This window comes from Myotis myotis, unplaced genomic scaffold, assembly GCF_014108235.1.
Source record: "Myotis myotis isolate mMyoMyo1 unplaced genomic scaffold, mMyoMyo1.p scaffold_m19_p_6, whole genome shotgun sequence".
Classification (NCBI taxonomy): Eukaryota; Metazoa; Chordata; class Mammalia; order Chiroptera; family Vespertilionidae; genus Myotis; species Myotis myotis.
The window spans coordinates 84,869,147-84,897,021 of NW_023416368.1; the positions used below are offsets into that span (position 1 = coordinate 84,869,147).

Here is a 27,875-nt window from a genome sequence, read left to right on the forward strand (position 1 = left end):
AAGAAGGCCTCCAATGAGGACCCCACCCTTTCCACCACAGCCTCCCCCACACCTTACTCATGAGGGGGCTGCTCTTGTGGGGAGGACTCATTCCAGAGGAATTCGTGCTCTAGAGGGGAGAGCTTTTACTACCCATAACATCTCAGGACTGGAGGAAAATACCCCCCCTCCCCCCCACCACACTGAGGCCTGGAGCGGGCATCCAGATCCCTGATGGGAGAAGGAATCCTGGCCTTCCACCCCAAACTGCCGTGGTCAGGCACTCTGCCCTGAAGTCCTGAGCACTTCCCCCAGGCCCCCTCTCCCCCTTCTTGGGGCCCCAGGCCTTCTGGCCCAGCCGGGGACACAGTTAAACTTTGCTTTCTGATTTTTCTCTTATGCCCAGGCGACCACCTCCATCGGCTCCCGCCAGACCCTTCTTCTGAGCTTCGTGAGAGACCCCTCCCGCCTGCCTGGCTGCCCTCTTGGGGGCAGGTCTGTCCTGGCCGGTGTCCCTGAGCCCCAATCACCAGGCTGTGTGATTTTCTGATCATAATTTATTGGCTCCAGTCCCCAGGCCAAACCACCCTTTGTTCTGTGAGGCTCCTGTATGGGCTTCGGTCAGGCTACCCCTCAGCCCTGTCTGGGGCCCCTGCAGGGAGAGTAGGAGGGGCAGAAGGACTTGCAAGCCCCGCTCCTGGAATTCTGTTACCAGACCTCACACCTAGCCCCTGCTGGGCCAAGGGGCCGGCTCCTTCCTGTCAATAAAGCGACTGTCCTGGCAAGAACACTGCAAGCTGAGTCTCCTTCCCAGCTCCGGCATGAACAGTCCTTCTCAGCAGCAGCAACAGGCCCCAGGTGGAGCGACAAGAAGGGGAAGGAAGGCATGGGGTTCCGTGAGCAGCAAGCTTCCTCCCTCCATGTCCTGGCTCATAGGGCCAGTGCGGGAGGGAAGAAAAAGTTAGCTTCCTGGATCCCATTCTGCACCAGGCAGTGGTGGTGCAACTGGAAGGCTCAGGCTAAGGCACATTCAGGGGACAGGCGGGGCCAGAAAATCCCAGGGTTGCATTCAAATGCTGCAGTGCCCCCCACGCACAATTTCCAGGAAAGCAGATGCAGTCACTGAGCTACCCCTTCTGGATGGCCCAGGCCTGCAAGCCAGCCAGTATTCTGGCCTGGAAGGGAAGACACGGGCCACACCTCAGGCCCCGAATATACAGCCTCGCTTCTCACAGGAAACTACGTCACACACACATGCACCCTGCTGCCGTTGCTTTTCCCTGTTCTTCAGGGACGGGCTACGTAGGCACCGGGCGCTTATCCTGGAAGAAGCGCTTGAGTGTGCAGACCTGCAGCACAGCCACCAGCAGCAGCACGGCCACGTTCACGGCCGACCAGAAGGTGACCCGTTCCAGGTTGCCCTCCTGCAGGTTGCGGTCCCGTGCTTCCAAGGCTCGCAGCAGGGTCAGCATCTGGATGCTGCGCTCCAGGCGTGTCCTCATGGTCTCGATAGACTCCTGTGGGGCAAGGAGGGAGCAGGGTCAGGCCTCTGTCCTTTGGGGAGCAGAGACTGATAAAACGGGGAAATGGGGTGAGAGTCTGTTGGTCAAGGAGAGAGCTGAGAGCACAGACTGACCAGGCTGCCTGCTTGAATCTAAACCCTCACTCTGCCATTCACTGGCTGTGAAACTATGAGCAAGTTAATGAACTCCCTGGGACTCAAGTGCCTCAGAATTGTGAGAACTGAATGCTTACATAAGTGTAAAGAATGTATTTTTTTAAAAAAATGAATGTATTTACTAGCGGATAACAGCACAGTTTGCTGAAGCCAGACTGCCTAGTTTCAAATATTGGCGCTGCCAGTTGCTAGCTGTGTGGCCTTATAACAGTTACTTAGCCATCCTGTGCCTCAATAAAATTGGGGATGATTTGAGCACACTGCTTAATTCATAGGGTGGTTATGGAGATTTAATGAGTTATTTAAGCCCTTAAAATCAGGATTTACACCTAGAAATGTGCTATGATTTTTAACTGAGCTGCTACTGTTAATTAAGTTGGGGGCATCACTGGTAGGAAAGGCTGGGCCAGGCCAAGGAGGACCCCAGCCAAGGTTAGAGGGCAGGGGCACACAGCGCAATGCCAGAGATCTGGGAGGACTCTTCTCAACCTGTGCACACCTTGATGTCCTCCATTTTGACATCCAGCATCTCCTCAGGCTCCACGACCTCTGCCCAGCCTTCGACCTCCTCATCATCCTGCAGGCTGTCAAAGATGAGTTCGAAGAACACCAGCTTCTCGGAGATTGTGCTGAAGGAGTTGTCGAAGCACAGCTTGTAGTCCCCAGCCTCCGTGGGTTCTACCCTGGGCAGATAGGCAGACACACAGACATGACCCTGAATGGCCGCCAGCCGGACTTTGAGAAACAGGCAGGGCGGTAACCGGAGGCCAATGGGGAGGGGCAGGGCTGTAACCGAACCCCAGCAGGCAGCAGGACTTAACTCACGTGTGCACCCCATCTGCCTTGCGGGACTCACTGACCAGCAGCACACCCCGAGGGCTCTCCAGCGTGAAATCCACATCCAGCCCAGCACCTGCGATCACCTGGGGGGCAGGTAAGAGCAGGTGGAGGGCTAGAAGTAGGCCAAGAACACCTGCCAGAGGAGGCCAGGGCTGGACCACCGAGCAGACCCATACAGACCGCTAAGAGCCTACCTGAGCGATGACTGACACCCACACCTGCAACCAGGTCCTGCCCCACCAGTCCTCCAGGCCACGCCCACTGCCTTGGCTCTGCCCCCCCTCGATATGACAGCTTTGGGATCAGCTCTTTCCTCTGGCAACGCCCCCGCCCCCGTGGGAAGTACTTCATCGGCCAAGCCTGGCCACGCCCCTGACTTGATCATGCCCCAAAGGAGACGACCCAGTTCAGCCTTTAGCCCAAGCCCCCCAAAATGTAGATCTCGCCGTTTCTCATAGCGCATCCTAGCCACGCCCACCAACCTCTTCAATCCGCCACAACATTTTGGTCACGCCCACGGGGGCCCGACCCTCTGAAGGGCGCTATTCTTCCCGACGGCCCGCCTCCAGGCTGTCGTCCCCTAGCCCCGCCTCCGTCCTTTACTCCCACCCCTTCTGCTCCCACGCGCTGCGCCCGTCCCCTTCGTAAGATCCCGCCCCCACGCTCTTACGCACAGGCGCCCGCCCCTTTCCTCTTTAAGGCCAGCCTTGCAGTAGCTGCTTGGCCACGCCCTCTCCCCTTGGCCCCGCTCGCTCTCCGGCCCAGGTCCCTCTACCTGGTACTCGGTCTCGAGGCTTGCGTTGGCCGGCGCGGACTGGTAGAAACATTGCTTTCTCCCCGCAGGCAGCAGGAATGTGAACTCGCCGTCCTGTATCGGTGGGGGCCCGGCCCCTCTCACCCCCGCTGATGGCAGTAGGAGCCCCAGGGCCAAGGCTAAGGCCGCGCTGGCCGCCATCATCTGGATCATCCTATGGTCTCCTAATGGGTCGTGGCTCCTTTAAGGGCTAGCCCTGCCCCCTCTGCACTCAGCGGAGCTCATTGGTAGCTGCTTCTGCCCGTTATGCGAAACCAGCGGAGTTGGGAGTGTAGGACCTCCTGAGGGTGTAGCTGCCCAAATGAATGCCTGGTGTGCCCGAAAACATTCAACCTTCTAGACTTTTTTTCTAAAAGACCCCCATTTTCAGTTTCAATTGCTGGTGAAGGAAAATGACAAAAATAAGTAACAATATTACGTTCTTCTCAGGCAAACATTAAGACAACTAAAGTGGAGGCGGTCGGGTCCTTCTTCAGCGGTTCTCAGCCTGTGGGTCGCGACCCCTTTAGCGGTCCATGGGCCCTTTCACAGGGGTCACCTAAGGCCATCCTGCATATCAGATATTTACATTATGATTCATAATAGTAGCAACGAAGATAATTTTATGATTGGGTCACAACATGAGGAACTGTATTTAAAGGGCCAGAAGGTTGAGAACCACTGAGCGGTTTCCCCAGAGTAGGCCACGCGTGAAGACCGTGGGACCATCTTGTCAGGCTAGAACGGGGCCAAATAGAGGACGGGCGTGGCCCTGCAAGGGACCCGTAGGGCTCGCCTATGAAAAGGCTCGGCTGGGGTGGGGGGCTGGGGGCGCAGAGAATCGTCCGTATTAACGGGGGTGTCATATTATCTCTGGTCTCTGAACAAAGCCTCAGCTTCGAAGCCCGACTCCTCATTCCTTTTGTGCCTTGGAACCGTCGTCACTCTATCCGTTTCCTCACCTGGAAGTTGCGGGTAATGAGAACTGAGTGAGGTGCAGCCTGGTCCACAGTGAGCAAGCGCTCGCTTTTCCTTGCAGAGTTCATAGACTTGGCCCAGCGGGCACCCCGAGGGTCTCAGACTTGGGGGCCAGCAGGTCAGCAGAGCGGCTCAGGCGGCCCGTTTTCGAGTCCACAGGGGAGAGGAGGCGAAGAGTGCGGGCCTGGGCCCAGTTCAAACCACGCCCCGCCTTCCCTTGCGGCCGTCACCCTGCTGGTCCTCAGTTGGCTCAGCTGTAAAGTGGGGCTGACATGAGGCCCACCTCATTGGGCTCAGTGCTTGGTATATCATAGGTCCTCATAAATATCTGTGACAGTCTAGGTTATCATCCAGCCCTTCAATCTCTTCCTCAGTCTGGCTTAGAGGACTCGGAGACGACCTCCCTCTGGGAAGCAGACAGATAAGCAGAGAAGTCATGGGAGAAATGGATTCTGCTTGGTGGTTCCATCTCAACATTAGAAAAATTGTTTAGGCGGAAACTTTCACCTTTTTTTATTTTCTTTTTTTAAATATATTTTATTGATTTTTTACAGAGAGGAAGGGAGAGGGATAGAGAGTTAGAAACATCGATCAGCTGCCTTTTGCACGTCCCCTACTGGGGATGTGCCCGCAACCAAGGTACATGCCCTTGGCCGGAATCGAACCTGGGACCCTTCAGTCCGCAGGCCGACGCTCTATCCACTGAGCCAAACAGGTTAGGGCAGAAATTTCACTTTTATTTACTGGTTTTAAAGAGGGAGAGAGAGAGAAACATTGATTTGTTGTTCCACTTATTTTTGCATTCATTGGCTGGTTCTTGTATGTGCCCTGACCTCACTGGGCATTGAATCCCGCCCCCCCACCCCCCACCCCCCTTGGTGTATGGGGATGATGCTCTAACCAACTGAGCTATCCAGCCAGGGCTGAAATTTTGAATATACATATAGGACGGGGGAGAGGTTGGCAGATAGTGACAATTACTCTTTAAATACAGCTGCTGGCTGTCAGCGCCTTCCTGCATTTGAAGAACGTGGAGTAATACCACTTTGTAATGTCACAGTTTATGAACAGTTGTTTGTTTCACTAGTTTTTCTATCATTCAGACTCTGCTTGAACATTTTGAAGTAGTTGTGGAGAATGGATGGTTCCTTTTCCTTCTTTTATGTTCAAAGCTGGAGGCCGAAACCAAGGAAGGACTTAGAAGCAACAGGAGAGAGCCCAGGCCGTGCTGCTTTGGACTCTAGAAACGTCACAGGGAAGAAGCGAGTCACACGGGGCTTCGGAATAACTGAGAAGTAAAAGTCAGTGACACAAGTGGGCCAAGGTGGGACTGCTTTTCGCTCACTGAAAAGTCAGAGAAAAGGGGGCTTTAGAGACAGGTTCAGCGGGGTTCGCCTAGGACGAGCTGTCGCTGCCCACGGCTGCCCTGGTTGCAAGTCTCATGGGGGCTTTTAGAGTTTAGGAGAAAGAGAGCAAACGTGCAAGCCCGAGAAAAGGAGCGCACACTGATTCCTTTTTTAAAATTTTTTATTGATTTTTTTTTATTGACTTACTGAGAGGAAGGAAGAGAGAGAGAGAGAAACATCAATGATGAGAGAGAATCATTGATCGGCTGCCTCCTGCACACCCCCCACTGGGGATCGAGCCCACAACCCGGGCATATGCCCTTGACCGGAATCGAACCTGGGACCCTCAGTCTGCAGGCTGACGCTCTATCCACTAAGCCAAACTGACTAGGGCTGATTCCTTTTTCAATGGATTTTGTAATGAGATGAAATTCACATTACATAAAATAAGTCATTTTACAGGGAATAACTCAGTGACATTTAGTACATTCATTATGTTGTGCCACCTCCACTTGTACCTACTTCCAAAACATCAGCCCAGAGGAAACCCTGTACCCATTAAGCAGTTACTCCTCATTTCCCCATTCACCCCAGCTTCTGGCAGTTGTCAAGCTGCCTATATGAATGTACAGATTCTGGATTTTTCATGTAAGTGGAATATGTGACCATTTGGCTAATTGCATCTAGCATAATGTTTTCAAGGTTCATCCTCATAGCATTTATCTGTATGTAATTCCTTTTATGACTGAATAGTATTCCATTATATGGATCACCACAATTGGTTAACCATTCACCTGCTGAAGGACATTTTAGCTATTGTGGATAATGCTGCTGTGAATGTGTGTGTGTGTGTGTGTGTGTGTGTGTGTGTGTGTGTGTGTGTATTTGTTTAAGTATCTGCTTTCAATTCTTTGGGGTATACACCTAGGAGTGGAATTGCTGGATCATATGGTAATTCCACATTTACCTTTTCTGAGGAACCGCCAAACTCTTCCACAATGTCTGCACCGTTTTCATTCCCACCAACCATGTATGAGGGTCCCAGTCCTTTACACGTTATTTTCTACTTTATTTTTATTATAGCCATCCTAATGGGTGCGAAGATGTATCTCAATGTTGTTTTGATTTACATTTCCCTAGTGATGTTGAGCATCTTTTCATGTGCTTGTTGGCCATTTGTATATCTTCTTTGGAGAAGTGTATATTCAAGTCTTTGTCCATTTTTAAATTGAGTTCTTTTTGTTGTTGAGTTATGAATTTTTTATATGTTGTGAGAGAAAATGGAAGAAAGAAAAAAAAATGAAAAACCTCTCTCACTCTGCAGCTCTATGAAGTTTTAATGCTTCACCAGGATATTTCCAGCTCTGCCTCAGCCCTCGCTTCCTGTTTGTGCGGAACCTAGAGATTAGCCAGAGTGAAAGCTTGTCTTTTCAGGTCTTTCTGAGCATTTTCCTGCCTTGGGGATGCACAATGCTTTCTAAATTCCCCAATATATATGGTGCTTTTCAATGCTCTAATTACCCAAAGAAACTTCCACCCCAGCTTTTCCTCACAGCTGCTAGCCTGTCTGTCATTGTTCTCAGTTGTAATCTTGCCCTAGGTGGCTGTGGGTCTTCTTTTGCCTTATACCAGTGATTTTGTACCCTTTTCATCTTTTGTTGTTGTTTTATTTTAAATTCTTTTTTAAAGTATATTTTTATTAATTTCAGAGAGGAAGGAAGAGGGAGCAAGAGATAGAAACATCAATGATGAGAGAGAATCATTGATTGGCTGCCTCCTGCACACTCTCCACTGGGGATTGAGCCCACAACCTGGGCATGTGCCCTTGACCAGAATCCAGCCTGGGACCCTTTAGTCCGCAGGTTGACGTTCTGTCCACTGAGCCAACGCGGCTAGGGCTTATTTTAAATTCTTTATTGTTGAAAGTATTACATATGTCTCCTTTTTTTCCCCCCATTGACCTCTCCCTGGCCCCAGCACATGCTCTTGGAATCTTTTTCATCTTATGTCACACATAAACTAAAACACACCAAAAATATATTTTTTGCAGATCCAACAAAAAAATAGGTGTAATGTTGATTTAATCACACAAGGCAGCTATTTTTTTTTAAGACCTAATTGTCTTTATTAAGTGATTCACAAATCAGGCAGCAACCCATCCCATCTAGTAACCAGAATGGCACTCCAGACAGCTATTATGTGTTGGCTATTGTCATGGTTTCATTTGACACTCTAAGGCAGTGGTTCTCAACCCTGGCTGCACAGTAGAACCACCTGGGAATCTTTTTAAAATCCTGACTTCTGGGCCTCATCCTCCGGAAATTCTGTTTCTTTGTTACTAATGTTGTGTCCCCACCCCATAACAAAGAAACAGAATCTCCGGAGGACGAGGCCCAGAAATCAGGATTTTAAAGATTCCCAGGTGATTCTAATGTGCAGCCAAGGTTGAGAACCACTGCTCTAAGGGAAAAGAGGTCAGTGCCCCTGACTAAATAGTCAGGCATTGCATATTTTAAAAATTCTTGCAGCACACCGGTTGGAAATCGCTGCCTTGCACTGTTTTTTAGGAGTACGTTCTGAACTAAACAGACAAGTGTCTGGAGTTCGTCCTCAGGTAGCCCCCAGACATGTCAGAACAGACAGACACTGTGAGAATGAGGGCTTCTGCTCCCTCCGGAACCGGGGACGCAGGCTGCCGTCTGCAGGACCTGCCATGCTGGGCAAGGAGATGAGGGAAGGGCAGGGAACACACAAGGCTTTCCTGCCACATTCACACCGCCTTTTTCCTGACTGAGCATTGGCGTGGTTGGGATAAATCTTTAGCTCTTTCCCAGCGGTTAGGTAAAGTTGATTCTGACTATCTTTGCTCGATTTGTCGATTTTTCTGGAGGGACAGGCCCTTTGAGCTACTGATTCCTCTATTTTCCCTGACATCTGGGGTCTGAATGGGTGATTCTTATGTTCCTTGATTAAACAAAAACAAAAACTTCCCCCTCCCCTATTATTCCACAAATCTTTACTGAGAGTCTGAGGCTGTGAATAAAACAGAAACTGTCCATGTCCTGGTGGAGTTGTCATCCTACTGTTGCTCCACTAAGATGATGTTAGGTAGTCATAGGTGCTAAGAAGTAAATGCTTGGCTGTAGGTGGTATGACCCATTTAGCCTGGTGGAGTCAGGGAGGGCTTCCCTGAGGAGGTGGCATTGAAGCTCAGACTGGAAGTAGAAGGGACAGGAGGAGACAAACAAAGAACAGTGCCCCAAAGCAGAAAGGAGGTGATGGGGATGGAAGCAGTCAGTGCAGGCCACATCATGTGGGGTCCCTCTTCCCTTTGTAGCGTTGGCCTAGAATCTTAGCCTGAGGTCCTTACAACCATCGGGAGTTGGCAAAGTGGTTTCTGGAGGTGAGGGTTCCCCTGAAATTATAACCAAAAGATTCTAAGAATGTGCTGGGAAATCTTTGTGCGCCGCCCCCACCGGAGCTGTTCTTCACCTTTCCCTACACTGCTCTGTACCCTGGAAGGCTGATCTCTACACACTGGATCAATCTGGCTGCTTGAGTTTGGCCCTGGCAGGAGATCTGAGGCCTGGAGAGGAGGAAGGCCTAGATATATATCCCCTGGCTCCCACCTGTTGGTCTGTATCTCTCTACCAAAGCCTGCAACTCCAGCTCTCTCCAAATTCCAAGACCACTTCCTCCCCAGCAACTTCAGATCTGGGCTGGTCACAGCTCCCTGACCCCAGGAGTCACCATTCCTTGTTGATTTCCCTTCATCCTGTCCATGACTCCTCAGGGGTGCCTCGTAAGTACAACAGCTGTGACAGGTGACCAGTACAGGCATGTGTTGCTGTTTTTCTGAACACAATTCCAGGTTATAGATTTCTGCACCACATTAAATGCTCCCAGGATGAAGTCCTTACATTCAAGTTCCTTCACACACATTATTCCCTCCACCTAGCATGCCCTTCCCCCTTCTCAAGACTTTTGGAGTCAGATATCTGGAAGAAATCTCAATTCTGTCTCCTAGCCATCAAAGCCAAGAATCTCTTAACTCTTCTGTACACACAGGATAGAACCACAAAAATAGACCGAATGAATATGTTTTGGCTTTCAGGCCAGACAGCCAAATATTTATGGCTCACTGTATGCCGAGCTCTGTGGTAGGCTTCGGGAAGCTGCAGCAGACAACAAGGACCCCCTCCCTGCACCTCTGGAGAAAGAGAGCTGGATGGATTCAGTAAATTCAAGCATGTTCTGTGAACCACCTGGACCTAATCTAATTGGCATTTACAGGATATATCAAACAGCTGCAGACTGTTGTTTATATATTTTAAGGGCCAATAGAACGTGGAGCAAGATATGCTGGGCCATTAAAAAGTAATAAATTTCTTCCCTAGCTGGTTTGGCTCAGTGGATTGAGTGTCTGCCTGGGGACTGAAGGGTCCCAGGTTCGATTCCAGTCAAGGGCATATGCCTGGGTTGTGGGCCCTATCCCCAGTAGGGGGTGTGCAGGAGGCAGCTGATCAATGATTCTCATCATTGATGTTTCTATCTTTCTCTCCCTCTCCCTTCCTCTCTGAAATCAATAAAAATATTTTTTAAAAGATTAATAAATTTCAGAGGATTAAAATTATATGGAGTATATTGTCTAACCACAAAGGAATTAAAGATCACTAATAGTAAGTTATTTAAAAAGCCCAAATATTTATAAATTAAGGAACACCTAAATAAACTATGGTTCATAGAAAAAATTCACAGGGAAAAAGATACTATTTCTAACAATGATAATGAATCACAATATATTAAAATGTGTAAGATGTAGTTAAAACAGTGCATAGAGGGAAATGTATAGCTTTAAATGCTTATATAGAAGCATTTATATAGAAGATAAAGGTTTTAAATCAATGATCTGGGCTGCTCAGCTTATTGGAACATCATTCTATACACCAAAAGGTTGGGGTTCGATTCCTAGTCAGGGCACAAACCTAGGTTTCGGGTTCAGTCCCCGGTCTGGGCACATATGGGAGGCAACCGATCAAGGTTAGTTTCACATCAATGTTTCCCTCTCTCTTCCTCTTTCTTTCAAATCAATAAAAACATATCCTTGGGTGAAGATTAATATAAATGCTGAAAAAAATAAATGATCTAAGTTTCCATCTTAAGAAGCTAATAAAAGAAGAGTTGATTAGACACAAGGTAAATCGAAGAAAGAAAAAGTAAATATAAGACCAAAAAGCAAAGAAATAGAAAACAGAAAATAGAGAAAAATAACAAAGTAAAAAGTTAGTACTTTGAAAAGATGAATAAAACATTAATTTCTAGCAAGACTAATCAAGGAAGAAAAAAAAACCACCCACAAATTACGTTGCCAATGGGACATCACCACAGACCCTACAGACATTAAAAGGATAACAAGAAAACATTAACAGTTTATACCACTAAGTTCTACAACTTAGATGAAATGGACAGATTCCTTGGAAACAGCAAGCATACTAATTACAATAAAAGAAAATTACAAGACACTATGGGAGAATTCGGCAAAGGGGTTTTTCTAAGTTCAGAGGGAACTGGATAGGTTTCACAGAAGTGATATGTAAGCTGAGACCTGAAGAAGTGGGATTTGACCAGAATGATAGAATGATGCCCAAAGGTCCTGATATTGGAATGACGGTTTTTTGTCCAAAGAAAAAAAAGTCTAGTGGTCCTTTTCGGTGTTTGGTGTACACATGTTTATGTCCTTCCTGGGTGTAAACCTCCAGGTGGACCCACTTAATTGAACAGAAGTGTTTAGAGAGCAAAGCAAACCTACTTGTCAAACAAATCTTTGCAAGTTTCTGAGCTGGAGCTGGAAGGCAATTTATTCTGCAAAGTAGATCATGGCCTCAGTTCCGGAGCTGGTGTTTCACCTGGCCAGCGAAGCTCCTAAAGCTTTTCCTCTCTGTGGTTTCACGTTGGAAATTCTCACACCCCTCGTGGCATGTGCTCCATCTCATGAGTTCTTCGGATCTCGGTCTGCTCCTCTTTTTTAAAAAAATATATTTTATTGATTTTTTTACAGAGAGGAAGGGAGAGGGGTAGAGAGTTAGAAACATCGATGAGAGAGAAACATCGATCAGCTGCCTCCTGCACACCTCCTACTGGGGATGTGCCCGCAACCAAGGTACATGCCCTTGACCGGAATCGAACCTGGGACCTTTCAGTCCGCAGGCCGACGCTCTATCCACTGAGCCAAACCGGTTAGGGCTCTGTCTGCTCCTCTTAGCTGCATTCTACAGAACAAGAAGATGAGGCTTCAAAGGAGAACTGTGCCTTGCCTGAGGTCACGGAGGCCAAGCCCTAACCACCCTCCATCTGACATGTACATCAACTTTGGCGCTGGTTGGGCTGTGGTACATGCCTTGGGCGTGGATTTCCCCAACAGCCCACAGTCCTTACCCTTCCTCACGCCCAGGAGTCCTCTCATTTGTTTGTCCCTCACATCTTCAGAACTATGGCCACCAAGGCTCCGAGAGGTGCTCGGGTCTGATGTGCACCAATGGAAGGGGTGGGGAGAGGAGAAGGAGTCTTTCAGTAACTCAGATATATATGCAACTTCCTGCCAGTGAGGAAATACTCGGCTAGAAACAGCCCAGCTTCTCCTTTCCCTGCTCTGGCCCCACAGAAGGAGTTGTGGTGAACCGTGGGCCACACTGGCCTCAGCCAGATTGCCTAGCCAGTCGCTGGAGAAGCAATGCCCTGGACTGTCCTGCTCTTTGCAGCTGGTGAGCCTGACACCCCTGCACCCTCCCCCCCCCGCCCCGAGCCACTCCCCATGCCTGCCCACCTTACCTCTGCTCTGGGGGCAGGAACCTGTACCTGGGGCTGCCCTCCCCAGGTGCTGGAGAAGGCTGAGCCCTGACAGATTTGTCCCAGAGCCTTGGAAATGTCCCAGGAGCATGGCTTTCTTTTATGGGGCTCCTCGTTACCCCCACATCATGGTTATCAGAAATGCCACCCCGCCGATTAGAGCGGTGCCCACGCCCCATGACTCAGCCCTGTTGGCCTCTGAGGCTCCCACCTCCAGGGCCAGAGCAGCAGATTTGCGGGCGGAAAACGGAAGGCTTGTGTAGACCTCACCTGAGCCAGATCCACACTGTGCCCAGGAGCCTGGGGGCAGCTGGGGAGACACTGAACCCCGAAATCTATATTTCTCACCACAGCCTGGGAAGCAAGCTAGAACCTCCCCTCCTCTGGCTCTCCCTGTTTCTCATGCCCTCCTCGAATACCCCACACCCCTCCAGCCTCCCAGCCTTTGCCCATACTGTCCCCTCTGCCTGGAATGCTCTCTCTCAGCTCTTCCTGTGTCGCTTCTTCAGGGAAGCCCTCCAGGGTCAACCCAGCTACTGCAGCTTCTCATGACTCTAATGCAGCGGTTCTCAACCTGTGGGTCGCGACCCCTTCGGAGGTCAAACGACCCTTTCACAGGGGTGGCCTAAGACCATCAGAAAACACATATATAATTACATATTGTTTTTGTGATTAATCACTATGCTTTAATTATGTTCCATTTGTAACAATGAAATTGGGGGTCACCACAACATGAGGAACTGTATTAAAGGGTCGCGGCATTTGGAAGGTTGAGAACCGCTGCTCTAATGTGCTGCACAGCATTTCTTGTCTCCTTGAGAACATGAGCTCCCGGAGGCAGGCATGTCTGTCTGTCTGTCTGTCTGTCTCATTCACTGCTCTGTCCCCAGTACCTAAAGCAGGGCCTGGTGCCAATCAGTACTGGTGAATGAAGCAATGAGAATGTGATTGCATTGCTGTGTAATAACTACTGCTATCATTAAAAAAAAAAATGACTCAGCCGAAACCGGTTTGGCTCAGTGGATGGAGCGTTGGCCTGCGGACTGAAGGGTCCTGGGTTCGATTCCAGTCGAGGGCATGTGCCTGGGTTGCGGGCACATCCCCAGTGGGAGATGTGCAGGAGGCAGCTGATCGATGTTTCTCTCTCATTGATGTTTCTAACTCTCTATCCATCTCCCTTCCTCTCTGTAAAAAATCAATAAAATATATTTTTTAAAAAATGACTCAAACGCAGGGACCCTGACCATGTACAGGGCACTTTATCCCCCAACATCGCAGTGGCGTGGGGATGACTAGCCTCCAGCTGTACATAAAAATCAAGGCCCACAGACATTTATCAACCTGTTTGACTCTATCTTGATTTGAATGTCTTCTAGATTGTGTAACAGTAATTAAAGATGTATCTTCCATGCTACATGTATAATAAGAACTTCTATTAATTGCATATATGCCTTTGATGTATTTCCCCCCTCCAAATTATCAGCTGTGTACTAGGATTGGACACGTGAAAAATAAATTTGTAATCAGCTCGGGGAGGGAGGAACAAGGTCCAGAGAGGGTGAGCCACTTGCCAAAGCCACACAGCCAGGTTGGGCCCCTGCGCTAACCACCCGCTCACCCAACCTCCCTTTCCTGCCTTGTAGGCTCCATGGCGATACCAGCGCCATCCATCCTGCTGGCGCCCCCACACCCCAGCAGTCAAGAGGACCCCATCTTCATTGAATGCACGGCCCCCCAGGGCTTCCCAGGGGCCAACTTCACGCTCTACCAAGGGGAGAAGGTGGTCCAGCTCCTGCAGGCCCCTGCGGACCAGCTCAGGGTCACCTTCAACCTGAGTGGCGGCTGGGAGGCGGCCGGGGGAACGTTTCACTGCCAGTATGGCGTGTTAGGCGAGCACAGGCAGCCGCAGCTGTCAGACCTCAGTGAACCTGTGCGCGTGTCCTTCCCAGGTAAGGCCCTTTCACCAGCCCTCACTGCCTGGCTCCATGTTCTCACTACCAGGCCTTTCCAAGTGCTGTTCCCTCTGCGTGGAAGTTATCTAGGACGAGCCAGGCTTCCAACTTGCCAGGATTTACTCACTTTTCCTTGTTTAAGCCTCACAGTCATCCCGTGAGGTGGGTGTAGTGATTCTCCCCATTTTGCAGGTAAGGAAACCAAGAGATGAAGGGACTTGCCCAAGTCACACAGCGAGCAGGCAGGGGAGCTGGGATTCCGCTGGTCTCCAAAGCCCAGGCATGAACTGTGCATGCTCTGCTGCCCCTCCCCTCCTGGCCATGGGACATGTTAGAGCACCTGCCACGCACCGTGAACGAGTAGTCTGAGAATTATTCGATCTGCCAGTGGGGGCAAGTAAAATGCAAGGATGAAATACAGCCTGGTGAAGGGTGTCATTTTATTTTTTTAAAATATATTTTTATTGATTTCAGAGAGGAAGGGAGAGAGATAGAAACATCAAGGATGAGAAAGCATCAGCTGCCTCCTGGCACGCCCCCTACTGGGGATTGAGCCCACAACTGGGGCAAGTGCCCTTCACCTGAATCAAACCCAGGACCCTTCAGTCCACAGGCCCACACTCTATACAGTGAGCCAAACCAGCTAGAGCTAAAGGGTGTCATTTTAAATACAGAGGAGAGTGGTCAGGGAACACTTCTCTGAGGAAGCAGTGTTTGAGAACAGACCTGAATGATAAGGAGTCAGCCACATGAATGTCTCTGGCAAGAAGGTTCCAGGTAGAAGGAGCAGGATGTGCAAAGGTCCTGAGGCTGGAGTGTACCTGGTGTGTTTGAGCAACATGGAGGCACCCGTGATTGAAACCTAATGAGCAAGGAGGAAAGTGGGGAGAGACAAGGGCAGGGAGGTAGCAAAACGGCTCTTGTAGGGCCTTGTGGCTGCAGGAAGGACTCTGCGTTTCTGGGTGAGTGGGACAGAGTTCGGGAAGCTGCTGATCTTTTCAAGACAGGGTGGGTGTGGGCTCTGGATCAAGGAGCGGAGAGAGGGAGGAGCCTCCAGGTGGAGCCTCTGTGTCAGCATCAATCAGAACTTTTCCAGCTGCAAATAGAACTTGGTTGCTAGCAGAGGCTCACACATTGTGATGACAAAACAGTCTCTATGTCCTTTCCAGCCTCAAGCTCTACTATCAAAGGCCCCCTTCTCTTACCTTGGTCCTGTGGTCTCAAGAGTGGGGAGGTGACAACCCTTACCCCTCACCCCAGATGAATGAATGAACAAGGCTAACACTGTGAGAACACCAAGCGTGCATTCCTCCTTCACCCTTCTGGCTTAGCTCCTACCTCCACTGGGTCAGGGCATCTGCTCCAGGCTCCCCCGAGAGATCCCCTCTCTCTCCAGGAAGGGGCAGACAAAACTCTGGAGCTTGGCTTTAGCTTCTGTGGCTGACCTCTGTGTAGGCCTCATGGTCCACACATGGCTGAGGGCGGGGGGGATTTGTCCTCTGATCCCCTGGTACCCACGCTGAAATCAGCAGGACTCTTCAGGCTGCAAGTAACTGAAAACTTGACTCAAACTGGCTTCGACAACAAAAAGGGATTTGTTGATTCGCTGAACTGAAGTCAGATCACAGTGCTGACTTCAGGCATGGCTGGATCCAGGTGCCCAAAGGTGTCAGGAATCATTTGCCACCTCTCAGTTCAGCTTTCTTCTGTGTCTTATTCTCAGGCAAGCCCTCCCCCACATGGTAGCAAAATTCTACCCAGCAGCTCCAGATGTATATCCTACCAGTTTTGTAACATTGGGTAGAGGAGTAAATCTCTCTTCCCAGCAGAGGCCTAGCCAAAGTCTCAGAATTAATTCTCATTGGCTCAGCTTGGGTCACATGCCCATCTCTGAACCAATCACAATGACCAGGGGGAGGGAATGTGCTAATTGGCTAGATATAAGGTTTGCTGGGTCCCTAGGGTCCAGTTACACTCAAGCCACATAGTTGGGGTGCAAGGGGGGAAAGCTGACAAGATGACAGTTGTCCTACCTCCTCCTTGTGCCTCCACAATCCATGACCTGCCCACTCTCTCTTTTCCCATTTTCCTCTAGTACCCACTTGGATCCTGGCACTCTCCTTGAGCCTGGCTGGAGCCCTTCTCCTTGCTGGGCTGGTGACTGTTGCTGTGGTGATCAGGAAAGGTAACAGCAGGCAAAGAAAGCCTCACCGGAGGATGTGTTCATTGATTTAGAGAGAGAAAGGGAGAGAGAGAGAGAGAGAGAGAGAGAGAGAGAGAGAGAGAAAGAAAGAAACATCCATGTGAAAGAGAAACATCGATGGGTCGATCTGTCACCTCCCACATACACCCTGACCAGGGATCAAATGCGCATGCAACCCGGGTATGTGCCCTGACTGGGAATTGAACCCACAACCTTTTGGTGCACAGGATGAGGCTCTAACTAAGTCAGCCGGCCTGGGCTCCAGAATTCTTTCATCTTCTCAAACTGAAACTTTGTCCCTATTACACATTAATTCCCCATCCCCCTCCACCTCCATCCAACCCCTGGCATCTACTGAAATTAATTTTTTAAAAAATCCTCGCCCGAGGATAAAATACGTTTTTATTGATTTTTCTTTTTTCTTTTTTTTTTTTTTTAGAGAGAGGATGGGAGAGGGGTAGAGACATAGAAACATCCATGAGAGAGAAATATCAGCAATTGACTGCCTCCTGCACACCCCCGACAGGATCAAACCCGAAACCTGGGCACGTGCCCTGACCAGGAATCAAACCAGTGACTTCTTGGTTCCTGGGTCGTAGTTCAACTGTTGAGCTACACTGGCCGGGCCAAAGGATATGTTTTTATTGATTTTGGGTAGAGAGAAAGAGGGAGAAACATCAGTGGGCCAATCAGTCACCTCCCATATGTGCCTTAACCGGGGATCAAACCCAAAACTTAGGTATGTGCCCAACAGGGAGTTGAACCCACAACCTTTTGGTGTATTGGACAACGCTCCAACCAACTGAGCCACCAGGCCAGGGCCAGACCTTTTTTAAAATTATAAGGTATTTGCCCTGACTGGTTTGGCTCAGTGGATAGAGCGTCAGCCTGCGGACCGAAAGGTCCCAGGTTTGATTCCAGTCAAGGGCGTGTGCCTTGGTTGCGGGCACATCCCCAGGAGGAGGTGTGCAGGAGGCAGCTGATCGATGTTTCTCTCTCATCAATGTTTCTAACTCTCTATCCCTCTCCCTTCCTCTCTGTAAAAAATCAATAAAATATATTAAAAAAAAATTATAAGGTATTTATTACTTATTTTATTTTAATCCTAACCTGAGAATATTTTTCCATTGATTTTTAGAAAGAGTGGAAGAGAAGGCAAAACACAGTGAAATATCTATGTGAGAGAATCACATCAATTGGTTGCCTCCTGCACGGGCTCTACCAGGGGCTCTGGGCCAGGGAGGAGCCTGCAACCAAGGTACATGCCCTTGAACAGAGGGAGAGAGAGAGAGAGAGAGAGAGAGAGAGAGAGAGAGAGAGAGAGAGAGAGAGAAACATCAATGATGAGAGAGAATCATTGATCGGCTGCCTCCTGCATGCCTCCTAGTAGGGATCGAGCCTGCAACTGCAACCCAGGCATGTGCCCTTGACCGGAATCGAACCTGGGACCCTTCAGTCCCCAGGCTGATGCTCTATCCACTGAGCCAAACCGGCTAGGGCCAGACAGACTTTTAATATCTGCTGTTTTTCAGGTGTCTTGAGACAGTGATGTCCAGTTGAAGTTTTTTCCTCTTCTCATTTAATGTCCATATAATAAAGAAATTGAGAATGTAGCCACCCATTTTAACAGGAAAATGAGTTTACTACCCAAGGGCCATCTTTTGTGTGGGCCATCACATATGATCACCAAGGATTATTCAATCAAAAGTTGAATGTGTGCCCTGGGGTGGCTCAGTTGGTTGGAGCGCTGGCCCGGGCACCAGAAGGGTAAGTTCCGTTCCTGGTCAGAGCACCTGCCTAGGTTGTGGGTTTGATCCCTGGTTGGGTGCGTGCGGGAGGCAGCCTCTCTCGCTCGCTCCCTCTCTTTTCTAAAACAAAACAAACAATTTAACATGCTTGTACCTTGTTTGACGTTTTTACCAACACACATGACTCATGTACTTGGGGAAAATAAATGTTTGCAGTAGTTCTGTTGAGTGGCAAATTTGCTAGGGGAGAAGGCAATGTCTGAGGGGGGCTTTTGGCCTTTTAGCTTTCAGAAACTTGCAACCAGGATGCACCCAGGACCAAAATCTAACAAATGCTTGTTTATTTTTTGTTCCCCAGTTAAAGTAAAAAAAATGCAGAAGAAAAGGTGAGACCATTTCTGGACACCCTGTGGCGGTGGGGGGTGGGGGGCGGAGGGGCGGGGAGGCAGGTGTTAGAAGAAAGAAATATTCAGTCCCAGGGCATGAGCTCCTGGTGGGTGTTAGGGACTCTAAGAGCCGGCCAGGTTCTGGGAACAGAAGGGCACTTCCCTGGCTGTGTGGGAGCTCCACCGTGAACAGCACTGAATGATGGGAGGGCCGCCTCATAGGAACAGGTGTGGGGGCACTGTGCTAGGAGACGCTGAAGCTGGAGCGCCTGTTAGCCTCCTAGCACCCTGGAAGCAGGCACTATTAATAGCCCCGTTTTACAGACCAGGAGATTGAGGCACAGGGACTGGTGGCTGAGCCTTCCTCACATCCGTTTACTGCCAGCTGCCAAAATTGTTCTAATCACTCTAGAAGTCCACAGTGGGAGGAGGCGAGTGGCGTCCCTGGGGTTGTGTGGTGCCCAACTTGGTGCCCTGGTCCCTGGGCATCAGGATGTTCCAGCTGGTCCTGGCCTTGGTTTCTCCAGCTGAGAGGGGTGGACACCCGGCTGCCTGGTGGCAGAGAGCTAGCAGAAGCCCCGGGCTGGAATCCTGGCTTCATCTGGCTGGTGGGCTCTTACAAGAGCATTTCCATATGAGAGGACTCAGGATGGGTGGGGAACTAAGGTCAAGTTCAGGGCCTGGAAAAAGCCTCCTGCCGGAGATGGCATCACTGTCTTCCCAATCCCTTTTCAGAGAGCGGGAATCCTGCTGGGCCCAGGGTAACTGCACCACCACAGGTTTGTGCTTCCTCCTTGATCCTGTCCCTACCCCCTCTCCCAGGCAGGGTTCACTGCCTCAAAACACTATGGGCCTCACTACTCAGTACTGAACCTCTTTCGGGGCTGATCACTTCCCTTGGGGGCAAGAATACACTCTCTCCCCTTTCCAACTCCCCTCGACCCCATGTTTCACCTCTCACCTTCTCTCCTTGCCCTATGCGTGGGCCTTTCATGCACACTGCCCTCTGCCTAGAGCACTCTTCTTCCCTCTGGTCTCAGTCCGAAGGTCACCTCCTCCAGGAAGCCTTCCTTGATTTTCTAGACAGAGTCTATGCTTTCTACTTACATGATCCCAACAGACACCCTGTCATTCTTCTTGCCCCTTAGTAGAAACACATTCAAGTAATCTTGCCTGTTGGGTATGTAACATTCGCCTCCACCGCTGGACAGTCAGCTCCCCGGGGGACGCACTGCGTCTGTCTTGTCCCCTGGAGCACCCTGGTGCTTTCATGGTATCTGTCACCATCCTCCCATGGAGCCCCATTTGTGGTCCAAACGTGTCGTTCTGCCGGCTTCCACCAGGGGGCGAGGGGTAGCCAGTCTGTGTGCGTGATGCTCGGGAAGGGGCCCCAAAGGGAGACACTCCATTCTTGTACTTTTTTCACTGCCTCGCGCATTTGTTGGGCACCTACTATGTACTGAGGTCTATGGGACTCCCTCGGTGACCAAGACGGAGGTGGTCTCTGACCACAGCTCACATTCCAGGGGGGGAACATCTGATGTTGGCCCAGATCTGTGGGGGCTAGGAGGGCTGTCCCCCAAAGAAGTGATATTTAAGCAGAGACCTGGAGAAGGCGCTTCGGGGAGAACCTGGGGCAGTGGAGGAGCTGAGCGGTGCTCCCGAAAGCGGGAGTGGAGATGAGGAACCCATTTTCCAGAGGGTATCGGAGGCTGCCGAGGAGGGCTCGGAGCAGAAGACGGACGTGATACCATTTGCGACTGTGAAGGGCTCACCCTGTGAATGGGCTGGAAGGGAGCAAAGAGGATGCCCTGAGACGGTGCAGACCCTTTCCTCAGGGTCTACACTGGGTGCTGGGCTTGGGGGAAGTGGGTGAACAAGGAATTGAAACTGGCCCCAGTTTTGGTTTCCCTCTCTCTTTCTTTTTCAGACATGTCCTTCGATAATTCCTTGTTTGCTATCTCAACGGTAAGTTGTTTCATTTCTTGGCTTACTGTCCTGATGCCAGGAAGGCAGGGGCCACCACCAGGCTGGGCTGTTTCTGAGTTGGGGGGGGGGGGCACGAGGGGGAGGGGCGCTGGGAAAAGCCCAGAATCACTGAGCCGGGATTTGTCTGTGAGCTGAGAGTTGGCTCTGAGACATCCCGGGGGTGGCCTCATGCAGGCCATTGTGTGGCAATGGGCAGGCCCCTGCAGGTGCTTGGTCTTGGGGTCAGCACTGTCTTTGCATTCAGTTGGGACGACCCCTTAGAATGGTGACAGAGCAGACTCGGGGGACCTGGTGGCTCTGGGGGATCATGGAGCCGCGTGACAATCCGATGCACACTGTAGCCCCCTCCTGGTATAAAGAACAGCCTACTGTGTGTTCAGTTTCTGGGACTTCAGCTTAAATGTTCCTGTTGTACATTTTCCCTTTTAGTGGGGAGGGTCTCACTACACACACCTCTCCTCATCAAGGAGTGTGGCTCCCCTAGATCCGTGGTCGGCAAACTGTGGCTCGCGAGCCATATGCGGCTCTTTGGCCCCTTGAATGTGGCTCTTCCACAAAATACCACGTGCAGGTGCACATACAGTGCGATTGAAGCTTCATGGCCCATGCGCAGACGTCAGTTTTCGGCCTGGGCAAGTCTATTTTGAAGAAGCACTGTTGATATTTGGCTCTGTTGACTAATGAGTTTGCCGACCACTGGGCCTAGATCATACATGTTCGAGCTGGGATTTGAACCCCTCTGCACAACTGCATCTTGGGGTGGCCTTGGTGTTTATACTTTATTACTTTTTTTTTTTTTTTTTTACTAAGTTAGAGAAGGCTGAGCCATGGACACTATAGATAAAGGCAATGTTCAGCTGCTCCTCTTCACACAGAGAGGAGTACAGGTCTGAGGTGAAGGTGGCCCCACGCGAGGTGGCCTCAGATGTCCCATTTGGCCAAGTAGACACTTTGTTTTTGGTGTTTTTAAAAAAATATATTTTATTGATTTTTTTTTACAGAGAGGAAGGGAGAGGGATAGAGAGTTAGAAACATCGATGAGAGAGAAACATCGATCAGCTGCCTCCTGCACACCCCCCACTGGGGATGTGCCCGCAACCAAGGTACATGCCCTTGACCGGAATCAAACCTGGGACCCTTCAGTCCGCAGGCCGACGCTCTATCCACTGAGCCAAACTGGTCAGGGCCAAGTAGACACTTTGGGACTGCTGTCAGGGCACCTGGGGCAGAGTCCTCTGCTTGAAGTACCCAGATGGGGACTGGGGTGGGGGTGGGGATGGGGTGAGAGTATTGGATTGGTCATCGCATCCTTCCTGGGCATCTGGACAAGAACAGAATGAGGCCCTCCCTCCCTCAGAGCTTCTTGTGTTTTGTTTTGTTTTTATTTTTTTTTTTATTTTTATTTTTTTAAATATATTTTATTGATTTTTCACAGAGAGGAAGAGAGAGAGATAGAGAGTTAGAAACATCGATGAGAGAGAAACATCGACCAGCCGCCTCTTGCACATCTCCCACTGGGGATGTGCCCGCAACCCAGGTACATGCCCTTGACCGGAACCAAACCCGGGACCCTTCAGTCCGCAGGCCGACGCTCTATCCACTGAGCCAAACCGGTTTCGGCTTGTTTTGTTTTTAAATGGAAGATATATACACACACACACACACACACACACACACACACACATATATATATATATATATTTTTTTTTTTCCTGGAGAAGAAAGGAGAGGGGGAGAGAGATAGAAACATCAATGATGAGAAAGAACCATTGATCAGCTGCCTCCTGCACGCCCCCTACTGGGGATCGAGCCCACAACCCAGGCTTGTGCCCTAACTGGGAATCAAGCCAACATCTCCTGGTTCATAGTCAACGTCCAACCACTGAGTCACACCAGCCGGGCTCCCTCAGAGTTTCTTAATTCTATGAGGGGAGAGATACACGATGCCACGTGGGGGGAGTGAACAGGAAACTCGCTTCTCACTTACGTAGGGAATCCAAGGCATCTCAGAGATGAGCCACAAGCAGGACGTAGCTGTGGACGATTGATCCAGGCTCAGGGCACCTTCCTGGCACAGCACATATAACTGGGGAGGAGGGGAGTGAGGAGCTGGCGGGCCACGTGGAGAACTTGGACTTTTACCCCAAGTGGGATGGGAGCCACGAAGGTTTCAGAGCAGAGAAGGGTCGTAACCAGATTCAGGTGCTCGTAGGCTGGGGGGGCGACAGACTCGGAGGGTGTGAGCGGACTGGCCCTCAACGTGGTTTGGTCCAGCGTGTGGGCAACAGAGGTGGACGAAGCAAACGGATGCAGGTCAGGGAGATTCAGCAGATGGGAAACATGGCACTGCTTTTTTTTTTTTTTTTTTTTATCCTCGGGTCCAAGGATATGTTTATTGATTTTAGAGAGAGAGGAAGGAAGAGAGAAAAAAATTTCATATCTGCCCCAACCGGGAATTGAACCCGCAACCTTTTGGTGCTTGGGACTATGCTGCAACCAACTGAGCCACTTGGCCAGGGCATGGCACTGATTTTGTGTTAGATGAGGGCTGAAGGAGGAGGAGGCGTGGGGGTGTCTTAGGGAGGGAAAAGGGACAGACCACCTCATTCGGTTATGCCCAAGAGCAGACGGAGACATGAGTCTGGAATTCCAGAGAGAGGAACAGGGAAGTTTAAACCGGTCCCCAGTCCCTGGTACACAGATAGTGGCAAGGAAGGGGCTTGGCGCCAGGCTGTTCAGCCCTCTGAGGTCTTAGCTCTGGAAACAAATCCTGAGTTGTTAAGAAATGCCAGCAGGCAGGGCAAATTCTAAAACTTTCTGTGAGATGCCACAGGCTCAAGGCACAAGCCTGATGATTTTTCCTTTTAAAAAGACATTTAGCCCTAGCGGTTTGGCTCAGTGGATAGAGCGTCGGCCCTGTACTGAAGGGTCCTGGGTTCGATTCCAGTCAAGGGCACCTACCTCATACCTCGGTTGCAGGCTAGATCCTCAACTCTGCCCTGATCAGGGTGTGTGAGGAAAGCAACCAATCAATGTGTCTCTCTCACATCGATGTTTCTCTCTCTCTGTCTTCCCCCTCCCTTCCACTCTCTCTAATAATCAATGCAAAAAAAAAAAAAAATCCTCGGGTGAGGATTAATAACAACAACAAAAAAGACATTGAAAATGAAACTATGGAAAACAGAGAAACAAATTATTTCTCAGTATCTTAGCCTTGATGACAATATACTTATTTATTGCTATATTTTTTAATTAAAATTTTTGAATATAAAACACACCCATATGTCAAAATTATACATATAGGAGTGTTTTTTCTATCACTTAACCCTTCTCAACTACAGACATAGAAGTAACCACTGTTAGGAGCTTCTTGCAAAAGGCAAGCAAAGGTTAAAATAGCAAATCTATATCCTTACCCTTTTATTTTATTGTAAAGATTTTTTTATTGATTTTTTTAGAGAGAGAGGAAGGGAAAGGGAGAGAGAGACAGCAAAACATGGATGGCTGCCTCCTGCAACCCAGGCATGTGCTCTGACCAGAGCTGAACAGGCAAACTTTTTTTGTATGGGATGACGCCCAACCAACCCATACTGGCAGGATTATCCTCACAATCTTTTAAACATAAATGATAGCATGACACCTACATTGTTATGTATGGTGCTTCTTTTCCTTAATGGTAAATTCTAGTGATCTTTTCTAGTTTCTTTTTTTTTTTTTTCAAATTATAGTAAAATACATATAATACAATGTACCATTTAACCATTTTTAAAAATTTTATTGATTTTAAAGAAAGAGAAACATTGATTTGTCGTTCCACTTATTTATGGTTAATTTTTTTATGTGCCCTGACTGGGGTAAACTCACAACCCTGGTGCATCAGGTTGACACGCTAACCAGCTGAGCTCCCCAGCTGGGATCCCATTGTAACCATTTTAAGCAGCGCGGTTCCGTGGCATTAAGTACACGTACATTGTTGTGCAAACATCACCGTCTTTCATTTATAGACTTGTCTTGTAAAACGGAAACTCTGTTCCCACTCTACAGTAACTCCTCGGTATTGGCAACCACCCAGCCCTTGGCAACCGCCATTCTACTTTCTGTTTCTGTAGATTTGCCTTTGTTTGTTTGTTTGTTTGTTTGTTTGTTTGTTTGTTTTAGAGAGAGAAGAAGGGAGAGGGAAAAAATATCAATGTGAGAGAGAAACAGCAATCGGCTGCTTCCTTCATGCCCCCTACTGGGGATCGAGCCTGTCCAGGCAGGTGCCCTGCCTGACCAGGATTTGAACCATCAACCTTTCGGTGCATGGAGCAACATTCAAGCAACTGAGCTACACCGGCCAGGGCATGTAGATCTGCCTTTTTTTGGACATTTTCTATAGAAGTGCGTCTATACGAAGTTCATCCTTTTGTGTCTGGCTTATTTCACTCAGCATAATGTTTTCAAGGTTCACTCGTGTTGTAACATGTCAGAATTTCCTTCCTTTCTCAGGTTGAATAATATCCCATTGTGTGTGTGTACCACATTTGTTTACCCAGTCACCCACTGGTAGACACTTGAGTTGCTTCTACCTTTTGGCTATTGTGAATAATGCTGCCATGAACACATGAACATGGGTGTGCAAGTATCTGTGTCCCTGCTTTCAATTATAGTTTCTTTTTTTAAAAAAAAAATATTTTATTGATTTTTTACAGAGGGGAAGGGAGAAGGATAGAGAGTTAGAAACATCGATGAGAGAGAAACATCGATCAGCTGCCTCCTGCACACCTCCTACTGGAGATGTGCCTGCAACCAAGGTACATGCCCTTGATCGGAATCGAACCTGGGACCTTTCAGTCCGCAGGCCGATGCTCTATCCACTGAGCCAAGCCAGTTAGGGCTCTAGTTTCTTTTTGGAACAATAGAAAGCTGTGCTCTTGGCTGAAATGAAAATGCAGCAGCGCTGACAGATCTCTTAGTGTGTACAGTATTGCTACACTGAGGATCTGGAGGATCTTGATATTTACTTTGTAACACCCTATAAAGTGCGAGTGACTTTTTTTTTTTTTTTTTAACTAACGAAGAGACTGAAGCTGGTTATGTGCCTTACTGGGGTCACCCAGCTTAGGGAGGACCTAGCTGCACTCACCTGCCAGGTTTCAGGTTTAGCAGGTTCATCTCTTCTTGGCTGGATTTGGAGCAGGAGCCTGCAAGGCAGAGGAGAGGGTAGACGTTTGAGGAAGCCCAGAATGGAAAGAGAGGAGATAATAGTAATGGCTTTGTTCACTTAACACTTAGTACTTACAATTTGATGTGCCAGGTGCTTTAACTCCTTTATGCTTCTTCCTAGCAACCCTAGGAGGGGGGTATTAGTGCTCTCCCTCTGGTGCAAAAGGGGAGACTGAGCACAGAGGAATTAAGTCATTCGACTGAGGTCACACCACTAGGAAGTGCTGGAGCTGGGATCGGGACCCAGGATGCTTGGTTCCCTATTCAGCAGAGAGGAAGGCAGGAGGACAGAAGGCAGATCAGGGTCCTGACCCTGTGGAGTATGTGGGTGTGTGGGTGAGATGAGACCTGGTGGACTGCGGAGTCTCAGACTCAGAACATGGGGAAACCCTGAAACGCCAAATCACCCAGTTCTATTTCTCTTCCACGGACAAAGAAAATGACTTCAGAAGGAGACGAAGGCGCCCTGGATGCTTGCTCAGATTCTGCAGCAACCTATGAAAACTCTGGGCCCCGGAAGAGGCCCACCTCCACATCATCCTCACCTGAACCCCCTGAATTCAGCACCTTCCGGGCCTGCCCGTGAGGCTGAGAATTGGGGCCCCCGTCTCTCTGTCCATGCACTCCGCCCTCCATTCAGTGCTCTCACTTGATCTGGTGGGGCCGGTGGGGCCCGAGGTCCCTCCAGCTACTTTGGGGGACTCTAGCTGCTGCTATCTCAGGGAATTGAACAGAGACAAAAGGGGTGCCTGGCCTTGGGATCTTCCTCACAGAGGAGCAGGAGCAGAAGAGGGGGAGCAGGCACTGGCTGGGAGCTGGACCGAAAGCAGGAAGTCTCTCTTTGGAGTCTCAGCTTCTCAGACCACCAGGGAAGTTGTTATGATCCCGTCTGGTCCCCAGCTGGGCCATAAGAGGTCAGAGCTTTCTGCACACCCCTCCTGCTTCCTCTTCCCTTGCCACAACCCAACTTGGCTTTTGGAGCATAGGGTACCTGGGGGCATGTTTTGAGTGTCTGCCTTGCTGGTATGCCTAAGTTGTTAATATAGCACATGTTGAGCTGTCCCCAAGACCTCTATGGAGTGTAATCCTTCAAGCCTGGGGCTTCTGGGGACCAGTCACTGGATGCCTGGTGCGTGGGGGGAGTACCCCTCAACTGCATGCAGACAAGGGTGTTTACAGGGAGGCCCAGGACGGTGCGGGGAGGGGACAATGCCTCAGAGAATCTCTGCTAAAGTCCTGGTGTTTGTGGGTAGAGGAGGTGGAATGATGCGGGGATGGGGCAGAGGAATATTGAGGAGAATGAATCGTAAATGAGAAGGTCCAGGGAAGGGTGGGAGCTGGGGAAGATGATAAGTGGCCACAAAACTCTTTGGGTCCCCTCAAAAGCAGCCCTGGAACAGTGGAAGAGGGGGACTTAAAAGGAAGGTGTGTGTGTGTGTGTGTGTGTGAGAAAAGGCACTTTGCCATGTTTAGCTGGACTCACCAGCCAGCAATCATTGAGGGAAGGCAAAGTAGGGGCTAACGGAGGGGTCCAGAGGGAGGGGGCCAAGAATTTTTTGTGGGGGAGGAGGCAGTGAAGGTCTGAGCGTGGAGGGGGCGCTGTGGGACTGGAATGGAGATGATGGGGAGGAGAGCAGGAGCGCTTGAATGTTTCGAGAGAGGGGTTTAGGTTGGGTGTAGACCAAGCATGTCAAACTCAAAGGCTAACACGGGCTAAATAAACAAGGTGTAAGTGTATGTGGGCCGCAAAAAAACAAAAGCTTCAACTTTCATAGAAACATAGGTTTATTTCGATAGAGACATGCTGAATACAAAGGGCTGAATGAAAGAGTTACCTATATAATAAAAGGGTAATATGCAAACTGACCCTAACAGCAGAACGATTGGGAATGACTGGTCACTATGACACATACTGACCACCAGGGGGCAGAT

At 49.6% G+C, this 27,875-nt stretch overlaps 3 protein-coding genes across 4 annotated transcripts in view; 2 read left to right on the top strand and 1 right to left on the bottom strand.

Annotated features, from left to right (window-relative positions):
- The window catches only part of DNM2 (dynamin 2), an 87,353-nt gene extending 86,586 nt beyond the window's left edge, over nt 1–767 (top strand). For both annotated transcript variants that reach the window (XM_036314639.1, XM_036314644.1), the window contains one exon: nt 386–767. In XM_036314639.1, coding sequence (XP_036170532.1) covers nt 386–425 — 40 coding nt within the window. In that variant the 3' untranslated portion in view covers nt 426–767. The remainder of the gene's footprint in view (nt 1–385) is intronic.
- Nucleotides 768–905: 138 nt separating this feature from the next.
- On the bottom strand, nt 906–3,514 carry TMED1 (transmembrane p24 trafficking protein 1). The gene is made up of 4 exons (XM_036314645.1): nt 3,273–3,514; nt 2,483–2,580; nt 2,157–2,340; nt 906–1,496 (listed from the first exon to the last, which is right to left on the bottom strand). The coding sequence occupies exons 1-4, from the start codon at nt 3,462–3,464 to the stop codon at nt 1,278–1,280; spliced, it is 693 nt and encodes a 230-aa protein (XP_036170538.1). The 5' UTR covers nt 3,465–3,514; the 3' UTR covers nt 906–1,277.
- Nucleotides 3,515–11,912: 8,398 nt separating this feature from the next.
- CUNH19orf38 (chromosome unknown C19orf38 homolog) lies at nt 11,913–27,010 on the top strand. Its single transcript, XM_036315122.1, has 7 exons — nt 11,913–12,375; nt 14,104–14,409; nt 16,508–16,597; nt 18,722–18,749; nt 19,485–19,528; nt 20,680–20,717; nt 26,380–27,010. Exons 1-7 carry the CDS (start codon nt 12,345–12,347, stop codon nt 26,527–26,529), a joined length of 687 nt encoding a protein of 228 aa, XP_036171015.1. The 5' UTR covers nt 11,913–12,344; the 3' UTR covers nt 26,530–27,010.
- The last annotated feature ends 865 nt before the right edge of the window (nt 27,011–27,875 follow it).

Coding starts and splice junctions, on each gene's coding strand:
- TMED1 (XM_036314645.1), bottom strand. CDS start 3,464: ATGATCCAGATGATGGCGGCCAGCGCGGCCTTAGCCTTGGCCCTGGGG. Junction 2,581..3,272: donor GCCTCGAGACCGAGTACCAG/GTAGAGGGACCT, acceptor CCTGCCCCCCAG/GTGATCGCAGGTGCTGGGCT. Junction 1,497..2,156: donor TCAAAATGGAGGACATCAAG/GTGTGCACAGGT, acceptor CTTGCCCCACAG/GAGTCTATCGAGACCATGAG.
- CUNH19orf38 (XM_036315122.1), top strand. CDS start 12,345: ATGCCCTGGACTGTCCTGCTCTTTGCAGCTG. Junction 14,410..16,507: donor TGTGCGCGTGTCCTTCCCAG/GTAAGGCCCTTT, acceptor ATTTTCCTCTAG/TACCCACTTGGATCCTGGCA. Junction 18,750..19,484: donor AAAAAAATGCAGAAGAAAAG/GTGAGACCATTT, acceptor ATCCCTTTTCAG/AGAGCGGGAATCCTGCTGGG.